This window comes from Lissotriton helveticus, chromosome 7 (genome assembly GCF_964261635.1).
Source record: "Lissotriton helveticus chromosome 7, aLisHel1.1, whole genome shotgun sequence".
Taxonomy (NCBI): Eukaryota; Metazoa; Chordata; class Amphibia; order Caudata; family Salamandridae; genus Lissotriton; species Lissotriton helveticus.
Window position 1 is genome coordinate 1,654,276,937 of NC_136068.1, and position 15,820 is coordinate 1,654,292,756.

General features: G+C 45.3%; 1 protein-coding gene across 1 annotated transcript in view; it reads right to left on the reverse strand.

The window, feature by feature from the left end:
• Nucleotides 1–14,370, reverse strand: part of LOC144767594 (nectin-3-like) — a 196,474-nt gene extending 182,104 nt beyond the window's left edge. Inside the window, exon 1 of the mRNA XM_078651004.1 lies at nt 14,161–14,370. Within this exon, the coding sequence (XP_078507130.1) occupies nt 14,161–14,213 (53 nt within the window). The 5' untranslated portion in view covers nt 14,214–14,370. The remainder of the gene's footprint in view (nt 1–14,160) is intronic.
• Between the last annotated feature and the right edge of the window lie 1,450 nt (nt 14,371–15,820).

A 15,820-nucleotide genomic window follows, 5' to 3' on the forward strand; every position in this document is an offset into this window, starting at 1 on the left:
TGGTTGGTTATTGTCGACAGTGGATAGTTAACTTTTCACTGAAAGCAAAACCCTTACAGAAACTGACGCACAAGGAGGTGAGTGATCCGGTACCATGGGACGATGAATGCCTAGTGGCATTCCTGCAGCTGAGAGACGATTTGCGTCGTGCTCCGGCTCTGGGGATGCCCGATTACGAGAAGTCTTTTTCACTTTATTGCTGTGAGAGAGAGGGATTTGCTTTGTCAGTCTTGGCACAGACCCATGGAAATGCCCGTAGACCAGTTGCTTACTTTTCGGCTACATTAGATCCAGTAGCCGCAGCGTTGCCCGGATGTCTCAAATCCGTCGCTGCAACGGGTGTCAGCATTGAGAGGTGTGAGAGTATTGTTATGGGACACCAGTTAGTGGTGTATGTACCACATTCTGTAGAATTGTTAATGACCAGGACAAAGACGCAGCATCTGACCAATAGCAGGCTCACGCGCTACGAGCAAGTTATCCTTGCTGCGGAGAACGTGACCCTTAAGAGATGCTCTGTTTTGAATCCTGCTACATTGATGCCACTACCTACTGTAATAGAAGGCGAAGAATGTGAAGACCACGATTGCCTTGATGTGACTGAACTATGCACGAAGCCCAGACCAGATATAGTAGATGAGCCGTTGACTGACCCTGATGAAATTTACTTTGTCGATGGCTCGTGTTTAAGAGACGATACTGGTCGACTGAGAGCAGCTTATGCTGTTTGTACCATTACTGGAGTTGTGGAAGCCGCTTGCCTGGAAGGAGTACATTCCGCACAGGTAGCAGAAATCATTGCCCTAACTCGTGCCTGTATAGCAGGAAACGGAAAGAGAGTCACCATATACACTGACAGCCAATATGGTTTCGGTGTGGTTCACGATTTCGTGCAATTGTGGTCTCAGAGAGGTTACATGACCTCTTCTGGTTCGCCCATTCGAAATGGAGAATTTGTGCGGCTGTTGTTGGAAGCATTGCAAGGTCCAGCCGCCATTGCGATTGTAAAGTTTGTAGCTCATACTAAGAATACAGATTTTGTGTCACAAGGTAACCGATATGCTGATGAAGTCGCCCGCTATTGTGCGGAGCAGGACTATTCCTTCACAAAGGTAGAAATAGATGGGGCGGAAGAGAAGACAGAATTGAGTATGATGTTGGAAACTGTAGACACTTGGGAGGATTTGAGGGTGATGCAGGAGAATGCACCCGAAACAGAGAAAAAGGCATGGGAAATAGCAGGTTGCGTGAGAAGTGAGATGGACTTTTGGATTTCAGCAGATGGGAGGGCTGTGTTACCTGAGGAACTAGCGAATCCCATGGCAAGACAAATACATGGTCCAGTACACCTAGGAAGAGACGCTATGCTGAGAGTGTTTAGGCAGACTTGGTATTGCCCTAAATTTAGGATAGCAGCAGAATCAGTGTGTAAGCGATGTGTTACTTGCCAACAATTAAACATAGGGAAAAGAACACCAGTTACACTGAGTCACATTGGGAGGTCTGGGGGGCCTTTCAATAGAATGCAATTAGACTTTATTGAAATGCCAAAAATCAACCGCCTTAGGTATGTTTTGGTGGTTGTATGCATATTTTCCAGGTGGGTTGAAGCATATCCTACACGCAGGTGCGATACACTCACAGTAGCCAAACTGTTGCTCAGGGAGTTGATACCACGCTTCGGGGTGCCTGCCTCTCTGGAATCGGACAGAGGAAAACATTTTAACAGCAAAATTGTGAAGATGTTGTGCTCTGCATTAAAGATCGATCAAAAACTGCATTGTAGTTATCGACCAGAAGCCTCAGGGATTGTGGAACAAGTAAATGGCACTCTGAAGAGTCGACTAGCTAAAGTCTGTTCATCCACATCTTTGAGTTGGCCAGATGCTCTTCCTTTAGTGCTCATGAGCATGCGTAGCACACCTGACAGGAGGACAGGTCTCTTTCCACACGAGATTCTGATGGGGAGGGCCATGAGACTTCCTACGGTTCCAACTGCTGCCCTATTGAATATTACAGATGATCTGATCTTGGATTATTGTAAGGGACTGTCTGACGCCATCCATTCTGTGTCCCTTCAGGTGCAGGCGGCTGAAGTTCCATCCTCACGGAACCTGTGTCATGATCTGTGCCCAGGGGACTGGGTGCTGATCAAGAAGCACGTCCGGAATAACTGCCTAGATGTACGTTGGCGTGGGCCCTTTCAGGTAATCCTGATCACGAATACCGCGGTGAAGTGCGGAGGGCTGCCCAATTGGATCCATGCATCCCATACTCGAAGAGTTCCAGCACCTCTAGAAGAAACAGCTCCTCTCCCAGACGAAAGTCCAGTAGTGGAAGAAGAATCCCAAGGGGGGACCAGTCAAGCTGTGGGGGTGTCGGAAGAAGTTGGGAACGCATCTGATCCAGAAGAGGAAGGAAGGCCGAACGGCAGTGAGACGGAAGACGCAACTGAAGGAGAGAGCTGCAGTGAATACGACTCAGACACAGATCAGTACCAGAGCGATCAAGAACCGAGTGTGAGGATGAGAAATAGGAGAACAAGGCATGAAGCAGCCACCTGGCCAGAAAGAAGGAGGAGGCTAAGCTTGAGGTCTGCTCGGGAAGAAACGCTTGCTCCTATATCCGAAGACTCGGATCCGGAAGAAGATACCCAGGATCAAGCCCAGGAGGGTCCCAGAAGATCAAGGAGGGTGCGAGTGCCTAGCAGAAGGTACTCTACTCCTGATTGGACCTACCTCGTTGCAGATGTCCGTGGGTCACAGAACCGGGAGGGTCAGGGAAGTGAACCTGATCAGAATTGAACCTATCATCACAGTGCAATTAAGGTTCCTACTACCAGGAGTGGAGGCCGAAAGGTTGCTGACACTCAACATCGTCTATCCTCCTCTCCTGAGTGGAATTAGAACATTGATTTTAGAGACAGTTGATTTTCCGGTTTGTTGTTCACAATATCCAATATTGGAGGGAACTCTTCTTCGTTTGGAAATGCTTGAGCGAGTAGTGGAAGTTCTTGGAGCGCTCATTGTCTTGGACTAATACCTTGTTGTGGATGTCTTCGAAGGGGCGCAGAACTGGGAAGGTGAAGAAAGTGATCTTGGTCAGGACGGACCCCTTTGTAACGGTGGATGTAGAGTTGATAGTACCAGGAGTGGAGATTGAAAAAACATTAACTCTTCATTTTGTTCGTCCACTTGCCCAGAGCGAAATAAGGAGAATAATCCTAGAGACAGTCGAATTTCCATGTTGTTGTACGAATTGCCCAGAATTTGAGGGAATACTTCTTCGTATGGACATCTATGAAGACGTAGTGTCACTTCTTGGAACACTCATAGTTTCAGATTGATAAAAGACTTTGAAAAGAACTTTGTAAATATTGCTGCAAGATAACCTAGCGCCGAGTGGAAGAAGAAAAATGGTAGAGGCTTCCTTTTAGAGGATGGAGAAGGGCTAGGGTTGTCTATTTCTACAGGACTCCAGAACTGTTTTGCGGAGTAAATTGTCAGCTTCCAGGTGTTCAAAAGAGAGACATTGTTCAAAAGAAGAGACTTTGTTCGGAGAGAAGGAGACGTTGGAGATAGAAGAACGCCAAAACTACCCTGTTTGAGATCATGGAGGCCGGCAACTCGAACCGCAGGGCAAAATGTATAGTTGGCACACTTTTAGGGGTGGTGATTTCTCTTATAGTTTTAGTGGTTACTGTCTCATACATAGTGGGACATGAGAAAGATGCAACTGCAGTCAAGGAAGTCAAGGGAGTGTCAACACAAAGAACAACTACTGTTAATTATAAGGGAAACATCAATGATAAAGACAAAGCTTTGTTAGATGCGGAAATTAAAAGGTTACATACAGATGAATCCCAGGGGAACTTCAGGTCAAATGCTTATGCCAAATTACTTTACGAATACATTGATGTCATGGAAGCGAAGAATTGCTACGTTTGTATGCAATTACCAGCCTCTGTGGATGAGGGTATCAGATACCATCATCTTCCATTGACGTATGGAATCACATGTAGTTTGCTGTTGAGCATATTTTATGGGCGAGATGGGTTCGAGTATTACTTCTCGAATTTTGACTCGGTGTTACCCGAGGTCCCAAATTACAAGCATCTGAATACATGGGACTATTACAAGAGCGAAGACAGGTTACAGAAATTTTTCATTCCATGGAAAACTTTAGATACATCACATGCCCGAAGAAACAATTTGACTTGTCACGTGTCAGAGATTGAGAAAAAGTTTATAGGGCAGGTGGATACTCGATACAGAAGGCAAAAGATTCAAAAAGCTTCAGGACAATGGGAAACAGATTGGACCAAGGAAGAAAGGGAACACCAAAGGAAGGGTAGCAAGGGTCCAATTGCCTTAGATAAAGAGAAAAGGGGGAAACGATGTATACATAGAAGTTACTCCTATTATGAGAATTTGTTTGTAGGAGAAGTCAGTTGTGAACATGCTTTCCAATTGGAGTATTACTCCAAGGATTTCTTGAAAGAAATGCAAGCAATACCAAATGTATATTTTGTATGTGGAAGAAATGCTTATGTGAAGTTACCAGATAATTGGTACGGATCATGCTATTTAGCTATTGTTTTTCCCAAAATATACCATGCCGAGAATTTAGAGACAACAAAGAGAGGAAAACAAGCTAGAGGAAAAAGAGACCTAGGCGCTGAAGAAGTGGTTGGGGATGTATTTGGTGTAATATTCCCCTTTCTCGGATTGATATTGAATGACATCAAGCTTAGGAGATTGGCTACAGTCGTAGATAGGCTATCTGCCAGTACTGCTAGATCATTAATGCTGGTGGAGGGTGAGATGCAATCGATAAGGGCAATGGTTCTTCAGAACCGACTTGCTCTAGACGTTCTGTTAGCCAAAGAGGGAGGAGTTTGCAAGGCTTTGAAGGTCCAGGAATGCTGCACTTACATTCCAGACAATTCAAAACCTCTAGAAAAATACATACGAAACATCACTGCAATTCACCACGAAATTGAGGATCTGACAAAAGTAAACGTGTGGGAAAAAGTAGGTCATGGAATGGGTAAAGTTGAAGGTTGGTTTGCCAACCTAGGAAAGGGTATCGTTTGGTACATACTGAAACCCATCATCATAATTGTGATTTGTGTAATCACTTTGTGGGGATTGGTGCGTTTGTATCAATGGTATAAAGCAAACAGGTTGCAGAGATCTATGAGAGAACAGGAGAGAAGGTTGACAGCGATGCAAGATACACAATATAAGAGTCTAAAGGCATTGGAGACAATGAAAAGAAGTGGTACTGCCATGACTTCACTTTGAAGGGTCCTACATTTTGGAGATGGTGTTTTGATGGTGATGACTCCTGAAAGTCATCAAAGGGGGGACTGAGAGAGCACAAATCTGGAAAATGTATAAGTGCACCATATTTACAAGCACGTAGTTAGTTAACATATACCTTGCACCAGAGTGTCTTATATCCAGTAGTGAAATGTATAGAGTGTTCAAGTAGGGTAACAATAATCATAGCAATGTGAAGACTAATGTAGAAATGTTGGAATGAATATGAAAACCTCACGTTCTCATGTTAAGTGATCATGTAAGAGTTAGGCGAAACCTTGCAAACCAGTTAAATTGTGTAGGCCTCATGGCAATTCACAAGTAAAAATAAAAGTGCTGCTAAAATAATGTGAGGTGGGATTAACATGGTTCTTCCAAAATGTATTATCGAATTTAGTATTGGAATATATGTTTTATAGATGTGTTGCATTATAGAAACGTGTGTTAGTTAAGAATACTGTTTAAATCAAGTTAAATGTTTTCAGAGTGCAGGGACCCGTTTCATGTAAATCAAGTAGGCCCGAACAGATAATGTCGTTTCTTTGATCTGCAATGTGCTCGTTAGAGAAGGAGTCGAGAGGCGCCAAGTACAGTGCTTTACATATGTTTTATGACCTATAGATATGGTGGAGCCTGGAATTTGAGGCCCACTGTAGGACGGCCTGTATGCAGGTGCGAGGGGTCTTAATCAGTTGAAATGAATGGGGCTTTGTTCAGTGGTGCTTGGCGCAGGCCTGTAGGAGTTTCCAGGAATTTCAGGGGGTACCAGCGCGCTGGAGAAGAAGCCTGGGAACCAAGGTCAACTTTAACGAGGGTCTTGAAGAGTACCATCATGGAGTTTGCCGCTCAAAACTGCACCACGGGAGGGGCGTCCCGAGGGGCGTTTCTGTCGGAAATGTGATTTTGTATTAGGGAAAGCGACCCGGGAGGAGAGCAGAGCAGATGATATTGGAAGCCTAAGAGAGCGGTTGGGTAGGCAGATAGGCTGATCACAAGAGACCGATTTACAGAAGAGACAAGGAGAAGTGCGTGATCTTCTTAGGAAGTCACCACGGCTGACACCTTTTGGGGTAAAGATCTTGTTAAGTAGGGATGTCACTTAGTCTAGTGTAGGGACAGACAAACCTGAATTTTCTTTTCTGTAATGACTCTTAAGTTGCAACTGGTATCCATTCTTGCAACTCTGATGATTTTCGAACTTGCACTTATTATTCTGTTTTGTAGACTCAGATTATTCAAAGAATTTATGTTTATAGTGATACCAGTATACCTTTTAAATCTCATCTTGAGAAGTTTGTATCTTCAGTTATCTTTGACTTTATATTAAATCTTTGAACTTTATCATTGGTCAGTGGTCATTTAGAGTGGTGTAAGTTCTTAACTGATTGACCTAGTAGTAGATTGCCTTTTACTCAATGACAGGTAACAACGATCCAGTCGACTTGATTTGGGATCTGGTAAGGTAACTAGAAACCAGAAATCCCGCGTTAACAACATCTAAGCAACTCTTCAGAAACCCGAAGTCCTACACAAACAGCTCAAAAGTGCTCCACAGTACTAAAATTGCATTGCTGTGTCAGCTTTGTGTGCACTCACCTCCTCTAAATGAACTCAGATATTCAAGATTAAAAACAAAACACTATCTGAATTGCAAGCATCGTTTGCACAAATAATTGTCCGGCCCTGAAAATAAATTGATCAGTTTTGGATAGGTCTTTACTACACCCAATAACCACAGCTACCCTGGAGTGTATTTAATAGGTGTGGTCAACACATATTTTCCACATTTCGTAGGAGAAAATGATGAATAACTCACGAAATTAATCTTCTTACACAAAATAATGAACGATTTTCCTTTTTTCTGGAATATTCGTCCAGGTAGATTTCAGCAGGCTTATCCTGCGATACCTGACAAGAAAAGGCGGGGAGGTATTTACTAAATGATGTAAATAATCTACTGCTGGGTAAATACCCAAGTACAATTACCACACAGACCTTGTTAAGGGATTTGGGGCAATATTATCAAGAACAGTGTTAAAATGATTGCCCCTTTAGCGGCAGGAAACTGCCGCTAAAGAAACGATAATGGTCCTGATAATATGCCCTCGTGAATTCCCATAAAAACCCAGGTTCTGGTGTGAACCTGAGCTTTTATGGGAATTCACAAGGGCATATTATCAAGCCCATTATCGCCGCTTTAGCAGCACTTTTCTGCCGCTACAGCGGCGATCATATTTAACGCCGTTCTTGATAATATGGCCCTAGATTTTCCTCACTGCTCATAATGAAGACTTCTGTGCGGCTGTTTTATTCGTGTTTTGTGGATTTTATAATTAAAGTAAAAATATATTACTCAATTTACATTTGTTAAATGTAACTTCAACTTTTTTATTTTTTATTTAACGTCTGTTTATTCACTATAAGCTTAGCTTATTTCTGATACGCTTTTACTACTAATGCGACTTCCAATACAAAACTTCCAAACCTGTGTGTCGAAAATTCTGGACAGACTCCTGGGTAATCAACAGAGCAACATTAAAAACTAGTACAAGTCTCGTTATCTCTCTACGCCCTAGGTTGTTTGCCCTTGAAACTTATTTAATATAATCAATAATATTCATTTCCCTAGCGGTCAGTGGCTATCTGATGTTAAAACCTTATCAGACACCTTCACAGGGAAGGATTAAATGCAGCGATGTTTAACAGGTGCCGAGGGTTGGAGCTCCTTCACAGAGGCCCTAGAACAGAGGTCTTCAAACTTTTCTGCTCTGTACCCCCCCCCCCCAACAAATTGTTTAATGTCAAGCCCCTCCTCCAAAACTTTACAGCAAGGTTGGGTGAGCGGGAGGGAAAGGGTTTCGCGCAGGGGGCATGGCTCATGACATCATTTCAGGTGTACTTTTTCTATCGCTCATAAACCACAATAAATATGAGACTTCGAAAACAGCAAATGAATCAAACAAAATCAGGTATTGACCCAAAAATCCTGCCCCCTATAATTGAGGTGTTGTGAGCCCCTCTCACTCCTGGTTCTCAATGCAACTACACTTGCTACACAAATGATGACTTCAGTCCTGAGTAGCAGGCTATCTCCTCTGTCTCTTATACCCCTTCACCACCATGCTGGACCATTACTCTAATCTTGAAATAGGCCCTTTCAGAAAAAAAGAGCTCCTACATGTTGTCTTCCTTTATCTGCAGTAGTGCCCTTGGTCCCAATGTTAGAAAATAAGCTCCCATGTACCTTTTTTTAAGTGAGAGAGTCATAATTGTGATGCAGTGGGCCCCTCTAACCCCTGGATCCCACTCCTAGCTGCCTAAAACTCAACACCAACAAAATAGAAGTACTCATCATGGGCCCACACCCCGACGCCTGGAACTACACCAGATGGCCCAGGTTGGATACCGTGTCGAAGGCCGTTGAGAGGTCGAGGAGGATGAGAGCTACTGTTTCACCTTCGTCCAGTAGGGAGCAGATGTCGTCTGTTGCGGCAAAGAGGGCGGTTTCTGAGCTGTTTTTTTTTCTGAAGCCGGATTGTCTCAGGTTGAGGATGTTGTGCTCTTCGATGAAGGTGGCAAGTTGGCTGTTGAATGCTTTCTAGATGACTTTCGCTGGGAACGGGAGCATGGAGATGGGTCTGTAGTTTTTGAGGTTGGTGGGGTCTGCCGAGGGCTTCTTCAGGAGGGGGCTGATCTCGGCCTGTTTCCAGTTGTCCTGGGAAGGAGGAGTTCGCCAGGTAACGGTTGATGGTGTGACCAAGCATGGGTGCAATGGTGTCGGCGGCTCTGTTGAAGGTGTGGTGGGGAAGGGGTCCGTGGGGGCCCCGGAGTGGATTGACTTCAGTGGTGAGGGCTCTCCAGCTGTCAATCGTTGGCTTCAGGGTGTTAAGGTGGCTGGTGGGGGTTCCGTGTGTTGGTTTTGTTCATCGAAGTTGTTTGTAGATGTTCTTGATTTTGCGGTGGAAGAAGGTACTGAGTTTGTGGCTGAAGTCTTGTGAGGGGGAAATTTCACTCGACTCGCTGGTGGGTTAGGCAAACTCCTTGATGATGTTGAAGAGCTCTTTGCTGTTGTGTGCGTGTGTGGAGATTCTTTCTTCAATCGCAGTTTTCCTCGTATTTCTGATGAGCTGGTGGTGGGCGGTGGTGGCGGCTTTGAAGTTGTTGTGGGCTTCTTGGAGTTACTCCAGGTCTTCTCGAGGCAGCGGCAGGTGCGCCTGGACTCTCAGAGTTCAGGGGTAAACCATCTGGCCTTCTTGGTGTGTGCACTGTTGTTCTTCTTGAGGGGGGCTAGGTTGTTGACGTTGTTGGTGACCCATCTGTGTAGATTTTGGGCGGCAGTGTTGGGGGTGTCTTCTTTCGCAGTGGTCAGGATGGAGTTGCTGAGTGAGGAGGTGAGCTGGTCATCAGTGATTTTTGTCCAGTTTCTTCATGGGAGCAGGTGCTGGGCTCTGTGGATAGTGGGTGTTCTGAAGGTGAAGTGGATGCATCGATGGTCTGTCCGCGGAAGTTCAATGGTGTGGCTGAAAGTGATGGAGTTTCCTGTTGTGAAGAGGGGGTCGAGGAGGGATGTGGCATTGGGGTCTAGTTGGTTGTCCAGCTGCGTGGGTTCGGTCGCGATCTGTCTAAGCCAATGTTGTGGAGGTTGTCCAGGAGGGATGTGGCGTTGGGGTCTAGTTGGTGGATGTGATGGCATGCCAGGAGATGATATCCGTGATGGAATTGGCGAATGGTCCGCGGGGTCCAGGGGGTCGGTAGATGAGAGTTCTCTGGAGGGTGGTAGTACGACTGGTCAGTATCTTAAAGTGCAGGTGTTCCATCAGGTCTGTGGGCTCGTTGGGGAGTGTGCTGAGGTGGAGGGTGGATTTTTGGACAATGGCGATTCCTCCTCCTTGGCGGTTGGGGGGCGGTCCTTCCTGGATATCTTGTATCCTTGAGGAATGGCAATGGCGATGTCCAGTCCCGAGGTTGTGTTGGTCCAGGTTTCCGTGAAGAATGCCATGCCTGGGATGGTGCTGTTGAGGAGGTCCCAGATTTCGGTGGCGTGTTTGTGGAGTTATCAGACGTTAAGGAGAATGCATTGTAGGGTCTACGGTTTTGGTGTTTTCTTGTAGGCGGATTGTGCTGGGCCTGTGTTCCTGGAGGTGCTGAAGGTGTGCCGGCATCGGTGACAGCTGAAGGGTCTGTGGGTGTCAGCTGGTGATGCTAACTTGCAGTTGTTGTTGCAGCCTGGATTTAGTGCGTGGAGTGTCGCTGGGTTGTAGCTTTGGCAGTACGGAGGTCTGGGTTCCTGGCGCTGGTCACGGTCGGGTTGAGGACAGGCGCAGACGGGCTTGCCTTTGGCGCGCCAGCGGCCGCCATTAACTAGGGGTCGGGGAGGGCTGGACAGCTGGGAGGCGGGAGTCGGGAGGGGAGATTGATTGGGCCAGTCGCGCGGGTCGTGCTGGGGGAAGGGGCTGCGGGGGCAGCAGCGGCGAGGAAAACGGGCGGAAAGGGAAAAGACTAATAAAAGTGGAATAAAGCAGAAAAGCAGACAAGGGTAAGAAAGGTGGAGGAAAGAGATAGAAGGAGAGTGAGAGGGAAAGATTTAGAAATGAGGGTAAAAATGAGTGAAATGGAGAGGGAAAGCAAAGCGAGAGAAAGGAGGCAGAGGTCCACTGGACCACCAGGGATGAGGAGCAGGTATAACCTGTGGGTGGAGAAGGGCCTCGAACACCAACACTCGAGAGTGCAGGGGCTCTGGAGAGGTCTCACTTAATGGTGGAGCTGCGAGGGTGGGAGACCAATTTCACTAACACTGAGTCAGTGGTCTTGCTCTGAGGCCCAAATCAACACTGGAAAGTGTACAGTGGGCCCTAGTGCTAAGAAGAAAGGATAGTAAACAGACATAATTAAAGTTTAGCTTGCTCCTCATACCTCTGGTTCCTGGTGCCACTGTGCCTGCAGTACCAGTGAAGATGTCTGCCCCTTTATGATAAAAAGCAGCAAGGATGGCCTGGGCTCTGATACTCGCGAGAGAAATGAGCACCCACTCTACTCCACGATAAGAAGGCCTTAATTGAGTAGCAACACCACTTACACACCGGACAGAATTACCTACTGCACTAATGGATGGCCCTTTTTATATATAAAAATGGGTCCCTTATATCAACCCCTTCCTTGGGATTTCTCCCTGAGGAAGCGGTCTCTGGCCATTTGTTACCATAAAAATTAAGATGCCACACAGCGCTTCGCCTTTTGGGCCACCTGGTTGACTATATTTATGAATCTCACTCTTTTCCTCTTTTTCCTGTACCATTACTTAGTGTCCCTAAGGGTCAAAAGGACCAGAGCTCTGCCTGCTGACTTCCTTCCCGCTACCCCTGGAATCACCTTTAACAAAAACAATTGTCCCTGAATGGTTAGTGCTGACTTTGAGGTCCCTCTGCTTGAAAGCAAGGGTCGGCTGGTAGTGCAAACAGTTAAAGAAGAAACAAGGCTATTTTTTGTTGCATATTTATATAGCGCTTACTCGACCCGAAGATACTTTACATGAGCACAAACTGCATTAAAGACGGACACGTAGATTAGTGATTTGCCCAAAATCACAGCATGCTTGAGCCTCCCGTCAAGACTCGAACCTTGTTTCCCAGCTTCAAGACTGACCACTATGACTGTTACACTACCTCCTCTTACCAGCCATTAATTGATTAGTCACTTAAAGCCAGGGCCACTGGAATTATGAGTTCTTGAGGCAGAAGTGTTTTCTGCATTGCTAAAGACTTGCCGCATTTGCTACATAATTCACCATCTGTTGCATAATCTGCAGATTTTAACAAAAAATGTGATTCTAGTTCAAATGGATCAAACGTTTCTTAAAACATGGCTGGTGACGTGCTCCAGAGCAGTAGAAGGCCTTTCATAAAATGTTATCTTGCAGTTGCTTATTGATGTATTTGGGCGTTAAACTGGTACTAATGAGGTATAGTATTTCACCTTGACAGTGTTACCATAAGTAAAAATAAACAAATAAAGCGAACCACAAAATGTGTCAGCTCATGCTGCATAATTGACCTTTTCTTCTTAAACAATTTAATCAACCCTGTTGCATAAATTGGTCGTCTCCTTCCACATGACTCCAGTGGCCCTGTTTAAAGCGTCAGTGACAAAGATTTTTTTTTTTTTTAGAGGTAATGAAGGGGTGTTATCTTATACTTATAAAAATGCTTACATTAGGTACAGTCTGATCACTTATTACTAAAAGCTATATTTTGTAGGAAGGTGTTTTTACTTCAAACACTGCGTCAATTTGCAGCAGCCTTTGTTAGACTGTAATGAAAGGCTAACATAATAACTTACATATTCACAGACTGGGACCTCACAGCACTATGTACAAAGGTCCCTATTGCCCGATGTGTCAACTCAGGTTCAGTCATGTGTTGCTCAGGTTTCGGACATCTGCAAAGGTTAGTTCTTTTCTTTCAGCCAACTTCTGACCTTCCAGTGACCTCCCTTCGCAGCACTCTGGGCTGCGTGTAGATGAAGACAGCTAGGGAATGCAACAAATTAATAAGGCCGCAGTTCCCGGCCATCTTCATTAACATGTAATTGCAGAGTCATGTGTGCCCGCCTTGGAGACCATCCACCGACCCCCAGGGGAGCGCTCCCCATAGTTTAAAGACCTCTGCCCTAGAACATGGGTACTCGCAAACATTTACCCAGGGGCCACAAAGTATGATCTGTGATGTGACTGAGGACCGCGCTAAATGCCAGCAGGCTCGTGGTAGTGGGTCTGGGTGGGTCAGGGATTGTGATAGAGATCTAAAAAAAATTTAATTGTAAACCATGTATTTGCAGGCTAATAAATGCTTTCCCATTTATTTAACATGTTTTCTGAAAATGAGTGCCTCAGCATCTAAACAGCAGCTGGTGCTGCTGTTTACCGGGAGGCGCATATAACACCAAGGTGGCCATAAGCGGACCCCTTGCCGCACTTTAAGTATCACTGCCCTAGAAGAACTGCAACTAACCATCTAACTTTCTACAATGCTCCCAAAGCCCTCTCTTTCAATACAAGGCACCCTGTCAACAGCGGAAATACAATGGCCAACGTGACCATTATGGAGCCGATTCACCAAAGCCTTTATGAGTATGGGTGGTGTGCTCCAGGAGTACATGTGGGGAGGAGTCTACAAGCCTGTATGAAGCAACCCTGAAACGTCCAACACCCTATTAGTAAAAGTGCAAAGAGGGCTCAGTCCTGTCCATTTGTTCGAATTATCGATGATTATCCCCTGAATATCCCTATTATATTGCTAGTTTAGATGTTTTGGAATCAATTCACAAACGAATGTAAGATTATTCAGAGTTTGCTAAAGGGGTATACTTTACACTCTCCAAAAAGCATTTGTTAAGACCCCCATATATTTTTTTATAAGCATACATAAATATAGAAATAAATATGTTTTGGATTGAAATTGTGCTGCTACTACTAATTAATGAATACTTGAAAACACTGTGATATTCAAAGTTCTTTCAATGGAGCTTCATCTGCTTTTTCTCTAGATGTGAAAGAAATGTCATTGGTGTTAAATAATAAAGGTCTTAGACACAGGCCCCTACTTACGACAGTTGAATCGTCGGTGTTGTCTGCAAGAACTCAAAAGCGAGTTGATCGTATTTTTTTTGCAAAAAAGTGTTTAATTACACTTTACAGATTAAAACGCTGGCGTTCTTATATTTGCAAGAAGAAACGTGATAGTTAACTATATTGTTAACAAAAAGTCGCGTGAGCTCAACAAACGTGAAGTTGTGTGTTGCAAAACACGTCCCCCATGTCTTACTATTTCTGGCCTCTTACCCGTCGTCAGTTCCGGCTTGCCCTGCTCCATAAGGCTCCACTTGCAGCGCCATTATGTGGCCGGTCCTCTGTGCACCTTGCCTGCTTCCTCGTGTAGCAAAAGAAGGGCCCGTTCACACGCACCAAGCCGTTAGAAATGCCTAGCCGTACCAGCCAATCCCTCATTGACTTCAGAGCTCTCGTTGTAGCCACAATTTCCTCAGCTAAAGTGCCTAGCAGCTCGAACCAACAAACATCCTACACTTGCGGTGGCACCTGAGATCTCGCCCTCTTGACATGAGGGTCACGTGACGTGCAGAGAGAAGTTTTGCTTTTGAGATGTGGCTGCGTGGTGACATGAGACAAGTTATAACTGGCACACAGAGGCTGCTGCGGGAGCTGCGGTCCTACCTCTCTGTCTGAGTAGCCTGCCGGGCCCACTGAACCTTTGATAATTCCCGTAATGTAGCCTTTTTGTTTACTGACACTTAAGCATATGGTACCCTAGCGACGCCACTGTACAGAACAGGGAGCAGTATTTCGTGGTGAAATTATTTAGCTGGTATTCCCAGCACATTAGAGGTTTCTAGGCATGAAAGAGTGCCACTCCCGCCGCCACTCACCGTAGTGCGTGTATTACCTAGAGGTAGCAACATTGAAAAGGGGGCAGTAAGTGGGCCGCCTCCAAAGATGGGTCCTATTTACAGGATGGAAGGTGGTATTTGGGGGAGAGGGAGCACAGCACAGACCACTGACACGGCTTTGTGTGAAAAAAGGCTGTTTTATTGAAACAGATGCCCATCACATACATCTCTGGGCCTTTCACCTTACAAAACTACAACCTCACAATACAAAGAAGTTCAACTATGTTAAACTACCCACCACCCTTAATGTCCCCCACCTACAAAACGTAAACCTGTAAGTCCCTACCTCCTCTTGCGCTGATCTTCTTCAATTGAGACATTTTACCTCCCAAACAGCTTTACCTCATCAATTAACTTCTAACTAACTTAACTCCCTAGTGAACTTTTAACTTCCTACCTCATCCAGGTGTGAGCTTGTCCACCTGTTCCTTTTCAGCCTAGGATTTCGCTGTCAACAACAATAAAATTCGCCACAGATCATGGCAACTTTTTAGCCACCCAGAAAAAGGCCCTAATTAGACATTTTCTGCCCCTCCCCTATGGTCGGTGATGAATGTTCAAAGTGGTAGTCAAAGCCTCACTAGGCTGCAATAGGTATTACCACATACCATAATGCGGCAAGTGGTCCCCGTACCGCCTGATAAACTCAACATTGTCGTACTGTAAATCGGCATATGCTATCCTACCGACTTCAGACTTCCTACAAAAGGCCCTCATCTCCTTGTTAACTTTTCATCTGGCCTGATGGATCGCTGCTGCCTTGGTAGCCCCTCACCATGCTCTCCTAGGTTAAACTCCTTCCGTGGAAAGTAGCATCCTGACCACTTTCGCTTTATCTCTTTTATCTCCTCTTTCACAGCCCTCATCGACGCTAACTCGTTCTCCACTATCAAATTGTGTCACCGAAATGCAGAACTAACATATCAGGATACTTCCATCCTACTAACAGCTCATTCAGGGAGGATAACAATTCTCTCCAGCTCATGCCCTTCTTCTGTAATGGCCATCACACAGGCTAGAATCAAGCTCCGTATTCG